This window comes from Corythoichthys intestinalis, chromosome 8 (assembly GCF_030265065.1).
Source record: "Corythoichthys intestinalis isolate RoL2023-P3 chromosome 8, ASM3026506v1, whole genome shotgun sequence".
Lineage (NCBI taxonomy): Eukaryota > Metazoa > Chordata > Actinopteri > Syngnathiformes > Syngnathidae > Corythoichthys > Corythoichthys intestinalis.
This window is the reverse complement of record NC_080402.1, coordinates 15,957,471-15,976,068: the sequence shown is the minus strand read 5'-3', so window position 1 is coordinate 15,976,068 and position 18,598 is coordinate 15,957,471. Positions and strand designations below refer to the sequence as shown.

Sequence of the window (18,598 nt, the reverse complement as noted above, 5' to 3'; positions counted from 1 at the left end):
TAGGCGTGGCTAACCAGCAGGTTAAAAGACTAATTTCTCGTCATCTGCGCTTTGCTAAATTGTTGTATATAGTCGAATGGTCTCAAAATATGATTCTAATTCACACAACAATCCTATTTAAGACTTTTTTTCTCGTGTCGTACGCACTTTAAATCCCTGAATTCTTTATAAATATGGAAGTAAAACAGTCTCCATTCTTGGCTGAAAGCAAAAAAAAGTGCAGTTAGCATTTATTTTGCATAAATAAGTCGAAGTACAATGCTAGTCTGTTAGTAAATGTAGCTAGCGGCCGCCTGATGTAAACAGAGCTTTTCCGGTGAAAATTATTGTGAACAAATGCTTAAATCCCGAATTCTTTATAGATATGGATGTACAATAGTCTCGATTCTTGGTTAAAAGCAAAGAAAAACATACAGTTAACATTTATTTTGCATAAATACTGTATGTCGAAGTACAATGCTGGTCTGTTAGTGAATGTAGCTAGCGGCCACCTGATGTAAACAGATCTTTTTCGTGGAAAATTCTTGTGAATAAATGCTTAAATCCCCGAATTCTTAATAGATATGAAAATAAAACAGTCTCGATTTTTGGTTAAAAGCAATAAAAAAAACCTGCAGTTAGCATTTATTTTACCTCAAAATTGCGAACTATGATGCTAAGTAGCTGCTAAGTCCTCCCATTGATTTTTTTCACAAAGTTTCAAAATGCATGCATGGTAGGAAAAATATAATAATTACCTTGAATCCACGAACAGGAGACAATCCTTCATGTTTGTATGCTTTCGTAGTTTTTCAACAGAAATCCAGCATTAGATTACTGCGTGTGTGTGTTTGTGAATAGCTCCTCTTGATATGGGCGGCCCCCTACTTAAATGCGAGGCGCAGTGCATGACTGATCAGACCCGTCAATACATTATGAAGTCTATGGAATATGACAGAAATTAAAATGGCAGCCAAAAAGAAACACTAGTTGCGTCGTTCAAGCGTAGCGGAATTTGGGGGTCAGTGTCATGCTGTCGTGTAGCGTTGCCAAATTGATTTTGACGGTGACTACTGCGACAATAAAAGATTGCGTTCTGTTCTATTTTAATTCTACTCTTATCTGCAATTATTGCGTTGAATATGTATGTATTGATATTACATACACTCAGGGAGGGTTCGAGATTATGGGGGGGGGGCGGGGGGGGAATCATACTTCGCGTTTTTTTCACCAATCGCGGGGGGTTCTGATCCCTGTTGACCTCGATAAACGAGGGATTATTGAATGGGGCAAAAGAGCCACCCTGGCCCACACTCCATTCCTAGAGGTGGCGGTAGAGCACCTAGTATAAGATGTTTGCTACCAACCCCCTTCCCATCGCCACTCGCTTCTTCTTCTTCTTCTTTTTCTTCCCCCCCAAAAAAAAAAAAAAAAAAAAAAGATGTGACGTACTTCCGCTTCGAACTCTACCACATTTGCTTGGAGACCACAAAACAGCGAGTGTAGTAACTTCATTTGAGAAGCGTGTGCATTTATTCGCGCTAACGTCTGTACAACAACCTCAGCTTGGACTTTAGACTCATCCAAGTAAAAAGCGAATACATTACTACTTTGTTTTTTGTCTGAAGAAGCGCCATGGCGAAGGTACAGGTGCTTAATGTCGCTGTACTGGACAACCCGAGTCCATTTGGAAATCCTTTTCAGTTTGAAATCACGTTTGAGTGTATGGAAGATTTACCCGAAGGTGAGTTTTGTTCCAGTTTGTTTGTACAAGATATTTCCGCATTATTAAACGCGTTGCCTGTATGATAAATGAATCACAACTTACTCGGCAAGAATATAAATTGGATTGCGCTATGTCGTTACACTACTTTTGAAGCAGTCGATTAAGTTTCCGTTTTTTTTTTTTTTTTTTCCTGTATTTTTAAGTGAGTAACATTTGAGTCGACATGTTGAAAATTGGCGCTGGCGCGTTTGGGTTTGTCGCCCCACCCTTGAGCTTCTCTGATTGGCTAATTTTCTTGCGCGTTGTCGGTTTGCCAATCGTTGATTGGTTGGTGGAAGTGCCTGCCTCGAGTTGCCGAAATGCGTATTATGTTTTGCCGCGAACTTCAGATGACACAGGCTTTACCGATTTTAAACATCTTGCTTTCCTCTTAAACACTAGTGATGACCAAATGAAGTCTCAAAGCTTTCAATCCAGTATATATTATATTTAAAAATATATTGAGAGAGCGATTCATTTCTTGCTTTTTTTGCAAACAACTTTCATTGGCTGACCAAAACCTTGTCGTTTAAACTATTTTTGGTGGCCTTGTTATTATTATTATTTATTATCTTATGGTATCACCGTAGACGTAATTATCTGTTTAACATCAATGTGTGGGTAACAGTGTGGCATAAATTAAACACGTTTAAGTTAAAAAAAATTGTTAGGATTTTCAAATGATGGGTGCACTTTGTTGCTTTGGATGTTTTAACCTCTTTACCTGGGTTCCTCCTTTTAAAAATATTATATTCTTAGAGGCTTTTTCTTTTCTTTCTTTGAGGAACCCCTTTACATTTTACTGATGTAGGATTGCAAAACTATATCACAATCACAACAAGCCTCCATCATAGGAAGGGAAATGAAGAAAAAAGAAGAGAAACATGGCCATAATTCCAAAATGAACTGGACCATTACTAAAATGAAAGGACATGTATTTGTGAATTACTGTAGAGCAGTGCTTCTTAATTATTTCCAATTATTATTATAAGTGCACCTCTGCATAAGAATTTGTCATTTTTAATTTTAAAGAAAAAAAAAGTTATATAGATCAATTTACAATAAAGTACAGTATAACTGTATTAACACTGTTGTGTTTGTAACTGAAAGGACATCAATTTTGCCTGAATTAAAAAAAAAAAAAAAAAAAACTCAGAAACAAACTATAAAAACACACTAAAGGTGCATTTTTTACCATTTGATACTGAATAATAAAATGTAATAAAATCAATAAATATTTAAATTGATGAGCAACAGTAACTCATGAGGACAATATGTCAAAAAAATTTGACAAAAAAACGCAAGGGCGTAGGTTTGCATAGGGACGGTAGGGACATAACACTACTAACTTTTCAGGATGCTCAAATTGTCCCCACCAACTTTTAAGCAGCCGTATTTTTATTATGTAATGATTTCAGTTATATAGGTCATTTAGAATATGTAGAATTGAGCGTACCATTATTAAGTGAATTACTTTCATTATGTTCGGACTTACATTTACCCCTTTTCACTTTCTGAATGTGCCGGTGTTCTGCCAAAATCTCCTACATCTGCGAAACATCCTACATTAATCGAATTTGACACCCAAAGTACTACCGTCCGCTCTAAACTTGTTTTATTTAGACGCATACAGGAATAACGTACTAAAAAAAATGCCTGCAGAAAATACTTAAATGTAGTTATATCAAATAAGGACGGCTTAAATACGCGACGCGACTAATGTGGTCAACTGCTTCAAAGGTAACACCAAAAAACACAATGGTTAAAAGTATGAGGGGGTAATACATGCAAAAGGTATCTTTGAGGCAGTGAAAAGGTTCTAAATAACTAAATTAAAAAAAATAAAGGGAGTACTCGCCGCTTCAAACCGATGTGCGCATGCTTGTGGATGCATGCGCAAGCGCACTGCGCATTTTGTAGGACGTTTTGCAGCGTAGTAAGGAATGGCTAAACACCGGTCCATTTTCCCCCCCCCTCAAACGCATGTTTGATCAGCTGATGACCAGAACCCCCACATTCGCACAATCCCGACAGAAATTCATGTTAAAATGCTGCCTCCTCCGCCCCCTTTAAAGAGGAGGGATATTAGCTTTTTTTTGCGGCCAGCTGCAACAGCCACTGTAAGTAATGTAAAAATACGTCATGTTGTGGAGGTTGGGAACACGCTGCTAATTTTGCTACTGAAAGTCCAACTTGCATCAGAGTTAGCATAACATTAAACTGTCTGAACATGCTAACCTGTAAAACTCAAGTAGAAGGCTGCTTAGAGAGGTGTCTTCCTGTATGTTTTCTTCTGTTAACGTTAATTCAATTGTGCATTTATTCATTAATTAAAATGTATTTATTTTCTACATCATTAAAAGAGGTTTTTATTTGCAGCCTAAGCACATTTTTAACACAACCACTGTAATTTCCTTTATATGAAGAAAACATTTTGAAAAATGACTTTCCCATGAAAATAACGTTTTAATTTTTACATAGGAACCAGCTATTTTTGAGGTATGTACCCAATCTGTTTGGTCTTGTTAATGTCCTATCTCTGGCGAAAAGTGTACATGCAGGTTATGCTGTTATAGCGTCCCTACCAATGTTGAGACCAAACGTACGCCCTTGCAAAAACGACTTTGTCATTGGACAGAGGGACAGTTACTTTGCTATGGTGTGGCGTTATTTTGCACTGAGCAACTTGGTATCCCACCTTATTTGATGATATCAGTGCTCGCTGGTTTACTGATGTAACACTGAGAAAGCGGGACGATTGTTGGCAATATTCGGCACGTTTTCGCAGGGGGGAAAAATCAAGCGGCTATCAATGTGATTGGGGTCTAAAGTCTTTAAGTGACGTCTTAATTGATTTGGCATCCTGCTGTCCGCTGAGAGCATTTTTAGACACTGTAAACTAAGCAGACTGGTCTTTCCTCGTCTCCCACTGTATTAAAAGTCAAAGCCAAACACTTAATGTGCTTCGTCATAAAGTTCCTCGTCTTAGCTTTCCATACCTTCAAATACTGCGCACTTTCTGGAAATGAGAGCGCCACTGCCACCCACTGAGTTAATGTGCAATTACATTTTATTCTAGAACGGTTACGTCCGCCACCCCTGGCATACGTAGCTCTGCCAACCCACTATTTAAGAAGTAATGCTATGGAGTAACACATTTCCTTACTTATAAGCACATTCTGTTTTAATATCTGGTAGAGATCAAATATTGTCATGAGGTGGAAAGACGTCTTAGCAGACTCAATAATTGGGCAATTGTCTGTATGAAAATTGCAGGAATTTAGCCACAAAATTTGCAGGGTTCCTGAATGCTACATACATATTCATAAATCGTGGCAACAGTTGAACTCCATTACAAAATCACGACACAATATGCAATAGGCTTAATATACCTATTAGCTAAATTCAGAATGCATTAAAAAAAACATTAGTTCAAACAAAGACTTAGCTTATGTTGGCCTTAACAGGGAGCATCTGGATTCAGCCATGTGAAATGAGGCAGACTAGAGGGCAGAGTATCCACCCAAATCAATAAAACTAAATGCAAACACTTTTAAAACAAACCATTACATCAGCACTTTAATTAAACGAATCCTCGAAGCAACAAAATTATTATTTTTTTTCTAATCGAATACTCAAGTTAATCGATTAATCGTTGCAGCACTACATAAAACATTACTTCTGAGGTTCATCGAATCAACAAACTATGACCTGTTGCTAGTGAATCAAATTTCTCTTCTTATTTATATCCAATATAACTCTGTGTTTTCTCAGATTTGGAATGGAAGATAATCTACGTCGGCTCAGCTGAGAGTGAGGAATACGACCAGGTCTTGGACTCTGTTTTGGTGGGCCCTGTACCAGCTGGAAGACACATGTTTGTGTTTCAGGTGAGTTGCATTCCCGTTTGCGTTCATCAAGCTGTACAAGTGATTTCCAACCACTTGCTTCGTGTGGGGCTGTTCCTTTCTCTCAGGCGGATGCTCCAAAAACGAGTCTCATTCCAGAGAGCGATGCTGTAGGAGTGACTGTCGTCCTCATAACATGCACATACTCTGGTCAGGAGTTCATCCGAATTGGTTATTATGTCAATAATGAATACACTGACCCAGAACTACGAGAAAACCCACCTCTGAAACCTGACTACTCCAAGGTAAGAGATGATGGCAGGGGATGAAATTAAGCGCATCCCGATAGCCTGGGGCAAGTAAAAAAACAAACCCATGCAAGCGGCCTACAAATATTACATGGGCGAGAGAATGACAATATACATATTTCAAGCTGTATTCAAATTGGCAATGGAAAAAATGAGATATAGAGCTGTGTATGAATTTGCTATGACTCGATTTGTCACTGCAATGGAAGTCGAAAAGTGATCAGTGGATCCAAAACGAGGTTATTGCACTGTCTATTTAAGGGAAAGAGAGCAAGTGGTCTGTGCCTAAAGTGAACATATGTGAGGATGGACGAAGCAGGATCCGTTTTAGAAAAAAATAAATGAATATTTAAAAAAAAAAAAAATTAAAACGCCGACGTTGTCCATGAAATAAGACATCTCCTGTACCAGGTTATTTTAAGCTTTAGCTATCCAGGATGATGTCCTAATGAGTCAAAATTTTCCAAACCTGTTCCACCATCATCCACATTGAGGGATTTTGGGAAATACTTAATTTACAACTAAAAAAAAAAAACAAAATCTAGTGATTTTGCTGCGGCAAAACTCACTGTGTATAAAGCAGAATAGAAAGCAGAAAAGTGCGATGAAATATGTTTGTTTCTAACTTTTAGAATCAAAATTCCATCAAAATGCACTTAAAACTCTCGTGAGAATAGTCTGCTGATGAAATACTTCCAGTTTTGCACGTTCGGTTTGGCTCATGAGTAAACTTGAACCCAAAATGAAGAAAAATGGTAAAATGATTTTTATATTTAAAATAATCGCAAATACAATTTGCCCAGCCCAAGTTAAAAGATGGGTTAGCTACTTTCCATGACTTTTCATGTAATCGACATTTTTTATATATTATATTTGCTTACTACCAGGGGTGAAAGTGGGCGGGAACGGTCAGGAACGCAGTTCCGGTATAAGATTCAGGGCCAGAACGCAGTTCCGGTATAAGATTCAGGGCCAGAACGCTGTTCCGGTATACGGTGCTTTGATTCCGAAAATATGACGGCAACTGTCAAAACTGCCACACGCATTTAATCTCCAAGAAGAAAACAATGTACCAACATCATATTTACATAAGTGTTAACAACAAGCATAACAAAGTGCTTGTGTAGCGTAATCCGTTTCCACCGATATTATTTATTTTATTCCGATATTTATAATTTATTTTATTCCACGGACGGCATGGAGGTTTCCCCAGCTGCAGCAGTTATCTGAGTCTGACGATGACGAGTCACGTCAATGTGCGACATCACCAGATAATTAGCTCTGATTGGTTCAAATATGCATGTTTTCTGAAACAAAACAAACAAAATCAATAAATAAAGGGCAATGCAACAGAAAATGGATCAAATCTTTAAGGGCAAGTAAAGAGTTAAGGTGGCTTATTTATCATATTTAGCTTTATTTGCTCCGATGGGGAGGTCCAGAACATCTTAGCTGTTAATGTGCACTTTGGGTATATTTGTTCATTTATGTTAGGCTACTTATTCATTTCCTTATGATTTAAAAAAAGTCAACGTTTGCACGATCTTCAAAATATATTCCATTTCACTCTGCATAATATGTCATTTGTACTTATTTTTCTGAGTGTAGGTTACCTATTAGTAAAAAAACACAACAAAAATACATGTTTACATTATCTTAAATTTTATTATACCGTACATCCTATGTTCTAAGTAGTTAAAATTGAGATTTGGCATTAAGTATGTGAGGAAATGAGGGAAAATAAAAATTAGGAGATGGAGGTTGGGGTGATAGCTGTTTTTGTTAACATTTATTTTACAAAAAATTTGAATGAAAATCAGATTTTGTATGTGCTATAGAAATAAATGACCAAACAGTTTTATTTGCATTTCAGTAGTTTTGCACCCCCCCCCCCCCCCCCCCCAGAAAAAAAAAAAAAAAAACTAAAATAAATAAAATTCCTGGCTCAGTGTCGTCCTTCGCGTCGGGGAGTTCCAGCAAGAAATTCTAACCACTTTCAACCCTGCTTACTACTATACAGATCATTCCTATATTTTCAACCAATATCAGTTTAGTTTTTCAATCCTTTGCGGTTTTTGCATTTTATTACAGCCTGAAGTGCTGTCATGTCCCCACTAGAGGGCAGCCTTCAGCCGCTAATGGCACACACGTGCTTGTTCTGACATTAGCTGGTCATGGTTGACTGATTTTCACATATTGGAGCACTTTGGCTGCAGTGCAGTACAGCACATTTTCTCTATTGTTGGTCTCTTGTGTGTGCAGATGTCTAAAAATTGGAATAACGGGTACTTTTGCTACATTCTTTTGGCCTATTTTTAAGTGCTAGTAATATACTCACCCATGAAAAACTATAATCATTTTTGCTTTGCACATAAAATATCTTGATTTGGGGAAAAACTAGAGCTTACAGAATAAAACCTAAGGTCTGATTCAGCATCCCAATATTACACAACAACAAGTGTTTGAATGATGCAATTTGCCTCAGATGAGCAAAATTTAGATGCACTTGACCAAAGGGGGAAAGTTGAAGTTATCTATAGGCAAGCCAAAAATTATAAACTTCAAGCTCTCGGCAGTGTGAGCGTCAAAACGTGAGTGAATTTGGGTGGACTCACTCATATGAATGTTATGGGGAGTGATAATGTTCACACAAAAAAAAAGTGCTCAATGCAAAGAGAACTGGCATTCCCAATCAAAATTGCTATGCAAAATACACATCAAACTTACTCAGACTTTGCCTTGGCTGGATCTCTAATTAATTTAAAACTCTCCATTGACACCAGTGGTGTATTTTCAATCAGGACTTTACTTATCTTTCCATTCCAACAATAATTTACAGAAAAATATGGCATATTTTAGAGATGGTTTGAATTGCGATTAATTATGATTAATTGATTTTAAGCTGTGATTAACTCGATTAAAAAATTTTACTCGTTTGACAGCCCTAAATTAAACCTGAATTGAACTGTGTGTGCCTGATTGTGTTGATGTGCTTTGAGAATTGGGGTGTCATATCTAAAGTTGGTCATCCTTTTCAACCATTTAGCTCCAAAGGAACATTTTGGCTTCCAACCCACGAGTGACTCGCTTTCATATTAACTGGGACGGACTGGCTGAAAAGATGGAGAACATCGAGAACGTGGACCCGTCACCCAACATCGGTGGCATGCTGCCGCCGGCTTACATACCGGGGAAGGCGCCACCTTTTGGACTAATACCTGACAATTCCATGGACTGCATGTAAGGAATGGTTACATTTGTACTTCGTCCAAGCACTTCTCACTTGTTTACATGCCAATACAGCATTGCTACGGGGGAAAAATGACATGGTGGTCGAACACAAACATGACTGATCATGAGTGATCTACAGGTATATACTGTATAATATTTGGTGTATTTTCAGTTTCATTGCTGAGGTGATAAGAATGAATGTCATCGGCTACCGTTTCAGGCCTTTGATTAAACGTCTTCATATTTGTGTACACTGACTGTTTGCGATATCAGTTTTGCTTAGAGAAGGTGACTCGTGCCATTTTTCTGAAGGAATATCATAAATGCAATTGGGAAAAAAACTACAATATTAAAAACCATTGTCAGGGTCACGTGCCTTCTTTATGTATGCATTATTTAACCTTACCTCAGTCTAAGAAGCAAAATTGAAGAACCAATGATTCTACAGTTTTCTAATGACTTGAAAATCAGGTTTCTCACTGCGTTACACTAATGCATGTCCATAGAGATCACCAATTATTCCGAGCCGCAGTCAACTTTGTAAATACTGCTTTCCTTAAACATTTTTGAATATTTTTAGGACATTTATGTAATAGTATAAGAGGATATGTAATAACAAGATAAATAAAGGTTGTTGTTGTTTCGTTATGATTATCTGTGTTCCTTGGAAATCATCTTAAGTGTGACCTGATAGCTGGTGCAGCCAGAAAAGCAGCGAAGTGACACGTGAGAGATGAGTCAGCGCACTCTTTCCCCTCCCCTGCCTTTTTGCCTTTTTTTTCTTTCATTCATAAAATGCAGCATCAGATGCCACTCCATTTTCACGCTAGCCGAAGGTTGCTAGGCAACAGCAGTCGCCAAAAACGAGTCAGGCAGAGGGAAACTGGCTTTTACCTACGTTATCAATCAAAAAGGAGCTGTGCTGTTGGTGGAAAGTTCAGTGCAATGCAGGCCTAAATCTTGTGATTAAGTGATTCAGTAGTAGCTAAACCATTTTACACCAATGTTTTCATTTTACATCCATTTTTGGATGCTCCCGTTTTGAAAGTGTTAATAATCAGGGTTGTTCCGATCATGTTTTTTTTTGCTCCCGATCCGAATCCCGATCGTTTTAGTTTGAGTATCTGCTGATCCCGATATTTCCCAATCCAATTGCTTTTTTTTGCTCCCGATTCAATTCCAATCATTCCCGATAATTTTTCCCGATCATATACATTTTGGCAATGTATTAAGAAAAAAATGAATAAAACTCGGACAAATATATACATTCAACATACAGTACATAAGTACTGTATTTGTTTATTATGACTATAAATCCTCAAGATGGCATTTTCATTATTAACATTTTTTCTGTGAGAGGGATCCACGGATAGAAAGACTTGTGACTTTGTATATTGTGACTAATTATTGCCATCTAGTGTATTTGTTGAGCTTTCAGTAAATGATACTGTAGCCATGGCCAAATGCATGATGGGAAGTGGAACCATGACTGTGCGTTGTGCTACCAATTCATATATCTTCTCTGCATTGGCTAATAAAATAAGGTGTTAAGAATAAGATCAAGTGCTACCTTGTTTCCCCACAATGCTTTCCATGATATGTCTTATCGTAGGGAGAGTGAGTGTAAGGCTTTAGCAAATCAAAAAAAGGCTCCGAAGGCTGCCAAATTTCACTTTACTCATTTTACGCTGCCTTTTATCTCTCTATATAGGTAAAACGGCGCCATTGCAGATTGAGCGCGACAATGAGTGGGTCATGCAGCGCATGCATTAATTGCGTTAAATATTTTAATGTGATACATTTTATTAAAAATTAATTACTGCCGTTATTAGGATAAATTTGATAACCCTACCTTAAGCCTAAACTAAAGACTGGGTGAGTGTAACATATTATGTCTGTAACATTAAATACAATTAGAAAACGATTTAATTAAAAAATATATATATAAAAAAAAAGGCATGGCCGATATTTTTTTGCCGATTCCGATACTTTGAAAATGACGTGATCGGACCCGATCGATCGGCTCGATCATCTCTATTAATAATAATTTTGTACATTTTTTAGACTGAATGATTACTAGAAGTGTAAATATCATTGGGAGAACACAGGTGGGTCATATTAGAATTGAAGGACATTAACCCTTTCAGACCCACATTTTTTCTGCGGGGCAAAATTAAAAAAAAATCTTCATCGATTTCTACTCCACTCAAATACCAGAACAAAGTGCATTTTTTTGGTCTGGGGTATTTCATCTTTTCATTGGTTATTTTTAATGTTACATTGTTTTGATGAGAAATGACCACTCACATTTGCCTTTTTGAAGTTGCGTTTTATTTCACCCATTTTCAAAGAGCCAAAAATGGCAAAGAGGGCATGCTAAACCTCATGATTTGATTTCAGTGGTTAAAGTTCTGTCCAGTCATCACCCAGAAGTGGCAATAGCAACTAAATTCTGTGTATTTATTGATTTGATTGAGGTCTAAAGGGGTTAAAGCTTAAAAAGTGAAATCTGTACCTTCAGTATTCCAATTTTCTGCTACATATTCATCATTAATAGGTCATGAACAATCAACAGATTGATTTGTTGATTATACGGATCAAATTTACCAATTTTATTACATGATTTAATGTTTATAGTAAAACAACAGAGTTGAAATCTGTGCTGATGTTAGCGTTCTCTCAGGAATAGAAGCTAGCTGTTACTACTGACCAAGATGTCAAACATGCGTAAGTAAATAGGTAAAAATAATAATAATAATATAGGTGTTATTCTGATCATGGGTTGCATGAGGTAGAGTGAGCTGTTCAATCAAGGCTAACTAGATTATAAAACTTTACACAGTCTTTTGGAAAACTTTGAAGTCCACCCCTACACACACGCTAATTACAGGGAATGCAATTTTGTCATTTCCCAACAAGCTGCAGAATGAAATTGGAGCTTCTCCCTATCAGTACAGAGAATGTCAAATATAAGGCTAAAAACACAATTATTCAAATCAGAACTATTTAGCAAGTGAAATATATAAAAGATAAAATTAATGAATAAAAACTGATTAAAATACATGTCTATGTATAAGAGAATTGGATGAGTAAATGTGATTTATGGAGCATGACAGTTTTATGACAACAATTACAAATTGTGTTTTGTGAATTGAGTCCATGTGAAATGTTTGTGGTATTGTCAAAAGGGGGCTGGTTTTATCAAATGTGTTTGACATTTCCTCATTTGGTTTCAGTGGGTTGGATTTGGGGTTTTAGCAATTGGGAAAAACTCTAAATAGAAGTAGTGTACAATAATCATTTTGCTAGCAATATTAAATTAGGTAAATATGAGTTATTAACTTCTAAAAAATAAAAGTTCCAGTACTTGGGTCATCGTAAAAATGTCTGTTATAATGAGAGTTAAATTAATTTCATATACCACAATACTTTCCGTCTCCCAAAAACAGGGTGGAGGGGTGACGATGGCTCCTTTGCTGGACTGCGGGAGGAGGGATGGGCTGCAATGGATCCCCCCCTGGCGCCCTCCCTCCCCGGGCTGGCTGGGTTGGGGCCGTGGCCCTGAGTTGGTGCCCGGGCAGCGTCTCAGTTCGTTTGCGTGACTGTCGCGTGTTTGTTGGGGCTCGGGTGCGGCTGGATGTGATTGGGCGCACTCGGACGGGGCGGCGTAGGGTCAGTCGCCAACGGGCTTACACTCATAAGGGATTCACACGATTACTGGTTTCTAGATCACAGAGCTGATTTGTGTACACTCCACCCCTCCCAATCACTTAGCTTATAGACTCCCCCCCCCCTTTCCCTGGTCAACAGGCCCCCCACATGGTGTCAACCGGAAATGGCTGACGATAACGCCAACATATTCATAGTGTAGGCGTTCAATGCATTTCTTGTTGTTTGTGTTTCTTTTCTTCTGTTCCCCCATAACCCCTTCATGGTCGCTGCTTTGTCATAATCAACGAGGTATGTTGAATGAGCAAAATGGGAGTATGTCATACTCTCAGTTTGAAACAATAAAACTTCAGATCATCCAGACACTTAGACTTTCATTCTGCGTGTCAAACAGCTGAACAGGACAGGTCTAAAAAAAAAAAAAAAAAAAAAAACGCACTCAGACAAATATGCATGAATAAAATAATTTGCTACAGTTATTTGAGCAACTCCTAAAAAACTAAATGTGAAAATGCCGAAAGTAATAAAGGATGTTATAATGAGAATGAAATTAATTTCATATACCAAAATGCATGAGGCAACATAATTACCCTGAATTAAAACAATTAAGCTGTTTTGGTCGCACATTGAGGTGTGCAAATTCAATATCCTTCAGGTGTGGCCACTTTTGGCCACCAAGTGGCGATAAAAGCGCAGAGATCATGGTGTGAGTTTTTTGTTTGTTTGTTTGTTTGTTTGCTTTGTTTTACTTTGTTTATTTATTTAAATTTACCAACCTGACGGTATATAAAATACAATGCAGTTTTACAATATGAACCAAAACATAAATCACAATTTATAACAACGTAAAATAAATGAAAATTAGGGGAATTTCAACCCATATAACTCAATCATGACAAAACGGGAGCAATATATACAATTAAATACTTTTGAAAAATATATATGACAGGCAAAATAGGTACAGGGTCTTGACTTAATGTCTTTGTTCACACCAGTCCAGGCAAGTATAAAATCTATCAAATTCCTTGATTAAGACAACAAAGGAAGGTCTGGTGTTTCTTCATTAGCACAGTAAATATGGTATTTTGCCAACATTACATTGACAATATTTGATACAGAAGGGTCCAAACTATGCATAAAAACAGAACGTGATATAATTGAAATTTTGGAGTGTCATCCACTCTAAGAGACAGCCAATCTCCAACATCCACCCAGAAGCACCGCGACATATAACAAACATATATTCCACGGTTTCATTTTTCCCCCGCCAAAGGAACACTGATCCACCTCAAATCCAAATCTCTCCCTTAAAAACTCTCCCACCGGGTATATTTTATTTATTATTTGAAAATGAGTTTTCTTCACTTTTGTCATAATAGGCCATCCAATATATTCAGAGTTGGCTTTTGTCAATGTATTAGATTGTACACAATTCCTTTCTTGCCACAAAATTTGTCCAGATAAAATTATGAAATGGTCTAATTTTAAAAACTTTGCCGATGAACTTGTCACACCTTTTATCAGTCAACATACAGTTTTCAATCAGTAACTTTGGCAAAACTGATGAAGTGTCATTATTAATTAAAAACTTCTAATCAAGTGAATCCATGGTAAAGGGCTCACCCTACAAACTCAGTTGGAACAATTCTATTTAAATTTGTTCCGTAAGTCTGAATAACTTAAAATCATCCGCTTGCTATCCATCAAGTCTGTGACAAACACAATACCATTATCAAACCAATTTTCCTTAAACACCAATTTTACAGAAATGTGACCGAAAATTCGCCGCTGAAAACTTTGGGCCAAAAATAGCTCAAATTGCATTTTCGCTTAAAAGACCGAGCATTTACTACAAAATGTTTTGAAGAACAGCGGTCCTCTTGTGATTACATAATCAAAACACAGCGAGCTAAAACGCTTCACAGGCAACATGTTCGCAGTTTGGAAGTATTTTGAAGTATCAAATGAAAATATATAATTATTAAATGAAGGAAAATAAAATTTGCATTCCATCGATGTCCCGCGACACATCAAGTATTGTGCATTTGAGCCCATGCGTGAGTAGTTTGGAGTTTATGCAGTATACAAATAAAGTAATATTTAAAACATACATGTGCATTTGTTGTGGTTTAGTCCAATATGTTTACAGCACGACCACTTCCACACCTCCTCTGCCAGTTAATCAAAGTGGGAATTACTTCGCTCAGCTTCTTCGCGGCTAGAACTCGGCCCGGTCGCCTGACTCTCGATTGATTCCACTTATAGCACAAGAAAACAGTCTTATTTTAAGGAGTAGGAGAGATTGTAATAGCCTTGTAAAGAGGTTTACAAGTTTCAGCAAGAAAGGGATAGTTTTTGGTTTTTGTTGGGAACTACAATTCCACACAAGCGTACATCGAGATCTCATTTAGCTTAGCAATTGGAGGTGTGAGACCCATTTTTTAGTGTCCCACACTTCCAAAAAAAGCACATTTATCAAGTATTCATCGGCTGTGACAAGTGTGTCTACGTCCACCGAACAGCAACTCTGGCCGCGTTCAGAGTTTGCCACAAAACGATCATTGCCACTGGAATCGCACCCTCCAATGGGGTTTCAGAATTGGCACCATTCGACTGATGAAGGCAACCACTCCCGCCTTCAACGGGCGAGCATTGTCACCCACAAAATGCAAGTTATCTCCCAATTAAAACGTGTGACATGATCCTAGTGTCTGACATAAAATTAAACACTTAGCTTTCCCGTTTCCACTGCCTGCCCTTCCGTCCAATGGTCCCTCGATTGTCGGAATTGTTTTGCTCATTCTTCGCGGTGAACAGGATCTTTTGGAAACCCAAAAAGGCTCATCTAATTCTCATTGGTGTAGCAACAAAAGCCTGCAGCACTTCTGGCTTACTTGATGCAAAAAATAAACGAATTAATCCGCAATATCAGCTGAATCCGCATTCCTTCTGCAAACAACAATACAGTTTTGTAGTGATTTTGTTTTCATCCAACGTCACATCCGCCTTGTTCCTCAATTTGAGGCTACGTCTCCACTAGGACGGATAATTTTGTTGCCTTGTGATTCGGACAATATTTATAACTGTCCGCACTACGTTTAAGATACGTTTATAAACGCTGCATTCTTGCACGGGACGCCTGCATTTGCGCTGAGTACGCATGCGCAAAAAGGAGCAGTTCGTGTGTGACGTCATCGTTAGCGTGGGTCACCTCTGAACCGGAAGCTTATAATTTTTCTGCGTTGTTCGATGTCTTCACCAGTCATATTCAAGCGTAAGATTTACAAGGTCTTTCAGTTTTAAGAGGAGGGGCAGAACAGCCGCGGCTGTGCTATTCGCCGCCATTGTTTACAATGCCGTAATGCCACACAAAAAAATAGTGATGTTGCGCTCCATGACATCACTTCCTTTGTATCCAATTGTTATACGGATACCCTAGCTATACTAGGCGGCGGGTCCGTAGTTTATGAAATGACACGGTTCCCCTACCCCGTGTAATAAAATCTCCGGACAATAGGTACATTAGTGTAGCCGACATGCCCTATAGCTTAACTAATTATACGTTTAAGGCCATTATCCATCCTAGTGTAGACGTAGCCTGAGACTCTCAACGGAAGTTTCTCATTTTCATGGCGCAGGATTCAAAAAGTTGAATAAATATATAGATCGTGTCCACAAACAGCCAAGCAGTCCGTTTCATTCAGGAGCATGAAATACTGCATGTTAATATGAAATAGGATGTTTTAGTTGCGTCATTTATTATATATCCTTGCTCATGATTGGCTTCATGTACATGGAGGACCAGGAGTGCAAAAATCTAATAAATACACAATTAACTAAATTATTAAATGTGTCATTAAAATGCTTCTATTTCAATATTTATTCATTTATTTCAGTATATTATTTCGATTTTTTTAAAATTTCAATTTATATTCATTATTTATTTCAATTTTTACTTATTTATTTCAATTTTTATTTATTTCCATTTTATTTATTTCAACATTTATTCATTTATTCCAATATATATTTATTCATTTCAACATTTTTTTTTTTTCAATTTAAATTGTTATGTATTTATTTCATTATTTATTTCGCTTTTTATTTATTTCATTCTTGCACTCCTGTTCCTATGGAGGACCAGGAGTGCAAAAAGTTAAATAAATAAATACACAAGTAAATAAATTATTCAATTTGTCATTAAAATGCTTCTCTTTCAATATTTATTTCAGTGTTCATTTTATTTCGATTTATATGTATTTAGATTTTTATTTATTTCAATTTATGTTTAGTTATTTCAATTTTTATATATTTTACAATGTTTACTTCACTTTTTATTTATTTCAATTTACATTCATGTATTTCAATTTTTACTTCTTTATTTCCACATTTATTTCCATATTATTCAACATATATATATTCCAATATATATTTATTTCAATTTTATTTATTTCATTATTTCAACATTTATTTCATTTTTTATTTATTTCATTCTTGCACTCTTGTTTGCAAGTAGGAGTGCAAAAAAATTAAATAAATACACAAATTATTAAATGGAAATACTGTATATAAATTGAAATAAATACATGTAAATTGAAATTTTTAAAAAATCGAAATAAATACTGAAACTGAGGCATTTTAATGACACATTTAATAATTTATTTAATTGTGTATTTACAGTGCCTTGCAAAAGTATTCGGCCCCCTTGAATCTTGCAACCTTTCGCCACATTTCAGGCTTCAAACATAAAGATATGAAGTTTAATTTATTTGTCAAGAATCAACAACAAGTGGGACACAATCGTGAAGTGGAATAACATTTATTGGATAATTTAAACTTTTTTAACAAATAAAAAACTGAAAAGTGAGGCGTGCAATATTATTCGGCCCCTTTACTTTCAGTGCAGCAAACTCACTCCAGAAGTTCAGTGAGGATCTCTGAATGATCCAATGTTGTCCTAAATGACCGATGATGATAAATAGAACCCACCTGTGTGTAATCAAGTCTCCGTATAAATGCACCTGCTCTGTGATAGTCTCAGGGTTCTGTTTAAAGTGCAGAGAGCATTATGAAAACCAAGGAACACACCAGGCAGGTCCGAGATACTGTTGTGGAGAAGTTTAAAGCCGGATCTGGATACAAAAAGATTTCCCAAGCTTTAAACATCTCAAGGAGCACTGTGCAAGCCATCATATTGAAATGGAAGGAGCATCAGACCACTGCAAATCTACCAAGACCCGGCCGTCCCTCCAAACTTTCTTCTCAAACAAGGAGAAAACTGATCAGAGATGCAGCCAAGAGGCCCATGATCATTCTGGATGAACTGCAGAGATCTACAGCTGAGGTGGGAGAGTCTGTCCATAGGACAACAATCAGTCGTACACTGCACAAATCTGGCCTTTATGGAAGAGTGGCAAGAAGAAAGCCATTTCTCAAAGATATCCACAAAAAGTCTCGTTTAAAGTTTGCCACAAGCCACCTGGTAGGCACACCAAACATGTGGAAGAAGGTGCTCTGGTCAGATGAAACCAAAATTGAACTTTTTGGCCACAATGCAAAACGATATGTTTGGCGTAAAAGCAACACAGCTCATCACCCTGAACACACCATCCCCACTGTCAAACATGGTGGTGGCAGCATCATGGTTTGCGCCTGCTTTTCTTCAGCAGGGACAGGGAAGATGGTTAAAATTGACGGGACGATGGATGCAGCCAAATACAGGAGCATTCTGGAAGAAAACCTGTTGGTATCTGCACAAGACCTGAGACTGGGACGGAGATTTATCTTCCAACAGGACAATG

General features: G+C 37.2%; 1 protein-coding gene across 1 annotated transcript; it reads left to right on the top strand.

The window, feature by feature from the left end:
- Positions 1–1,428: 1,428 nt before the first annotated feature.
- asf1bb (anti-silencing function 1Bb histone chaperone) lies at positions 1,429–9,779 on the top strand. The gene is made up of 5 exons (XM_057843887.1): positions 1,429–1,525; positions 1,608–1,723; positions 5,519–5,634; positions 5,721–5,897; positions 8,947–9,779. Exons 2-5 carry the CDS (start codon positions 1,615–1,617, stop codon positions 9,142–9,144), a joined length of 600 nt encoding a protein of 199 aa, XP_057699870.1. The 5' UTR covers positions 1,429–1,525; positions 1,608–1,614; the 3' UTR covers positions 9,145–9,779.
- Positions 9,780–18,598: the final 8,819 nt, after the last annotated feature.

What these genes read in the sequence shown, in the direction of transcription:
- asf1bb (XM_057843887.1), top strand. Translation starts at nt 1,615, where the DNA reads ATGGCGAAGGTACAGGTGCTTAATGTCGCTGTACTGGACAACCCGAGT. An exon ending in TATGGAAGATTTACCCGAAG is followed by an intron (nt 1,724 to 5,518) that starts GTGAGTTTTGTT and finishes GTGTTTTCTCAG; the next exon opens with ATTTGGAATGGAAGATAATC. An exon ending in TGAAACCTGACTACTCCAAG is followed by an intron (nt 5,898 to 8,946) that starts GTAAGAGATGAT and finishes TCAACCATTTAG; the next exon opens with CTCCAAAGGAACATTTTGGC.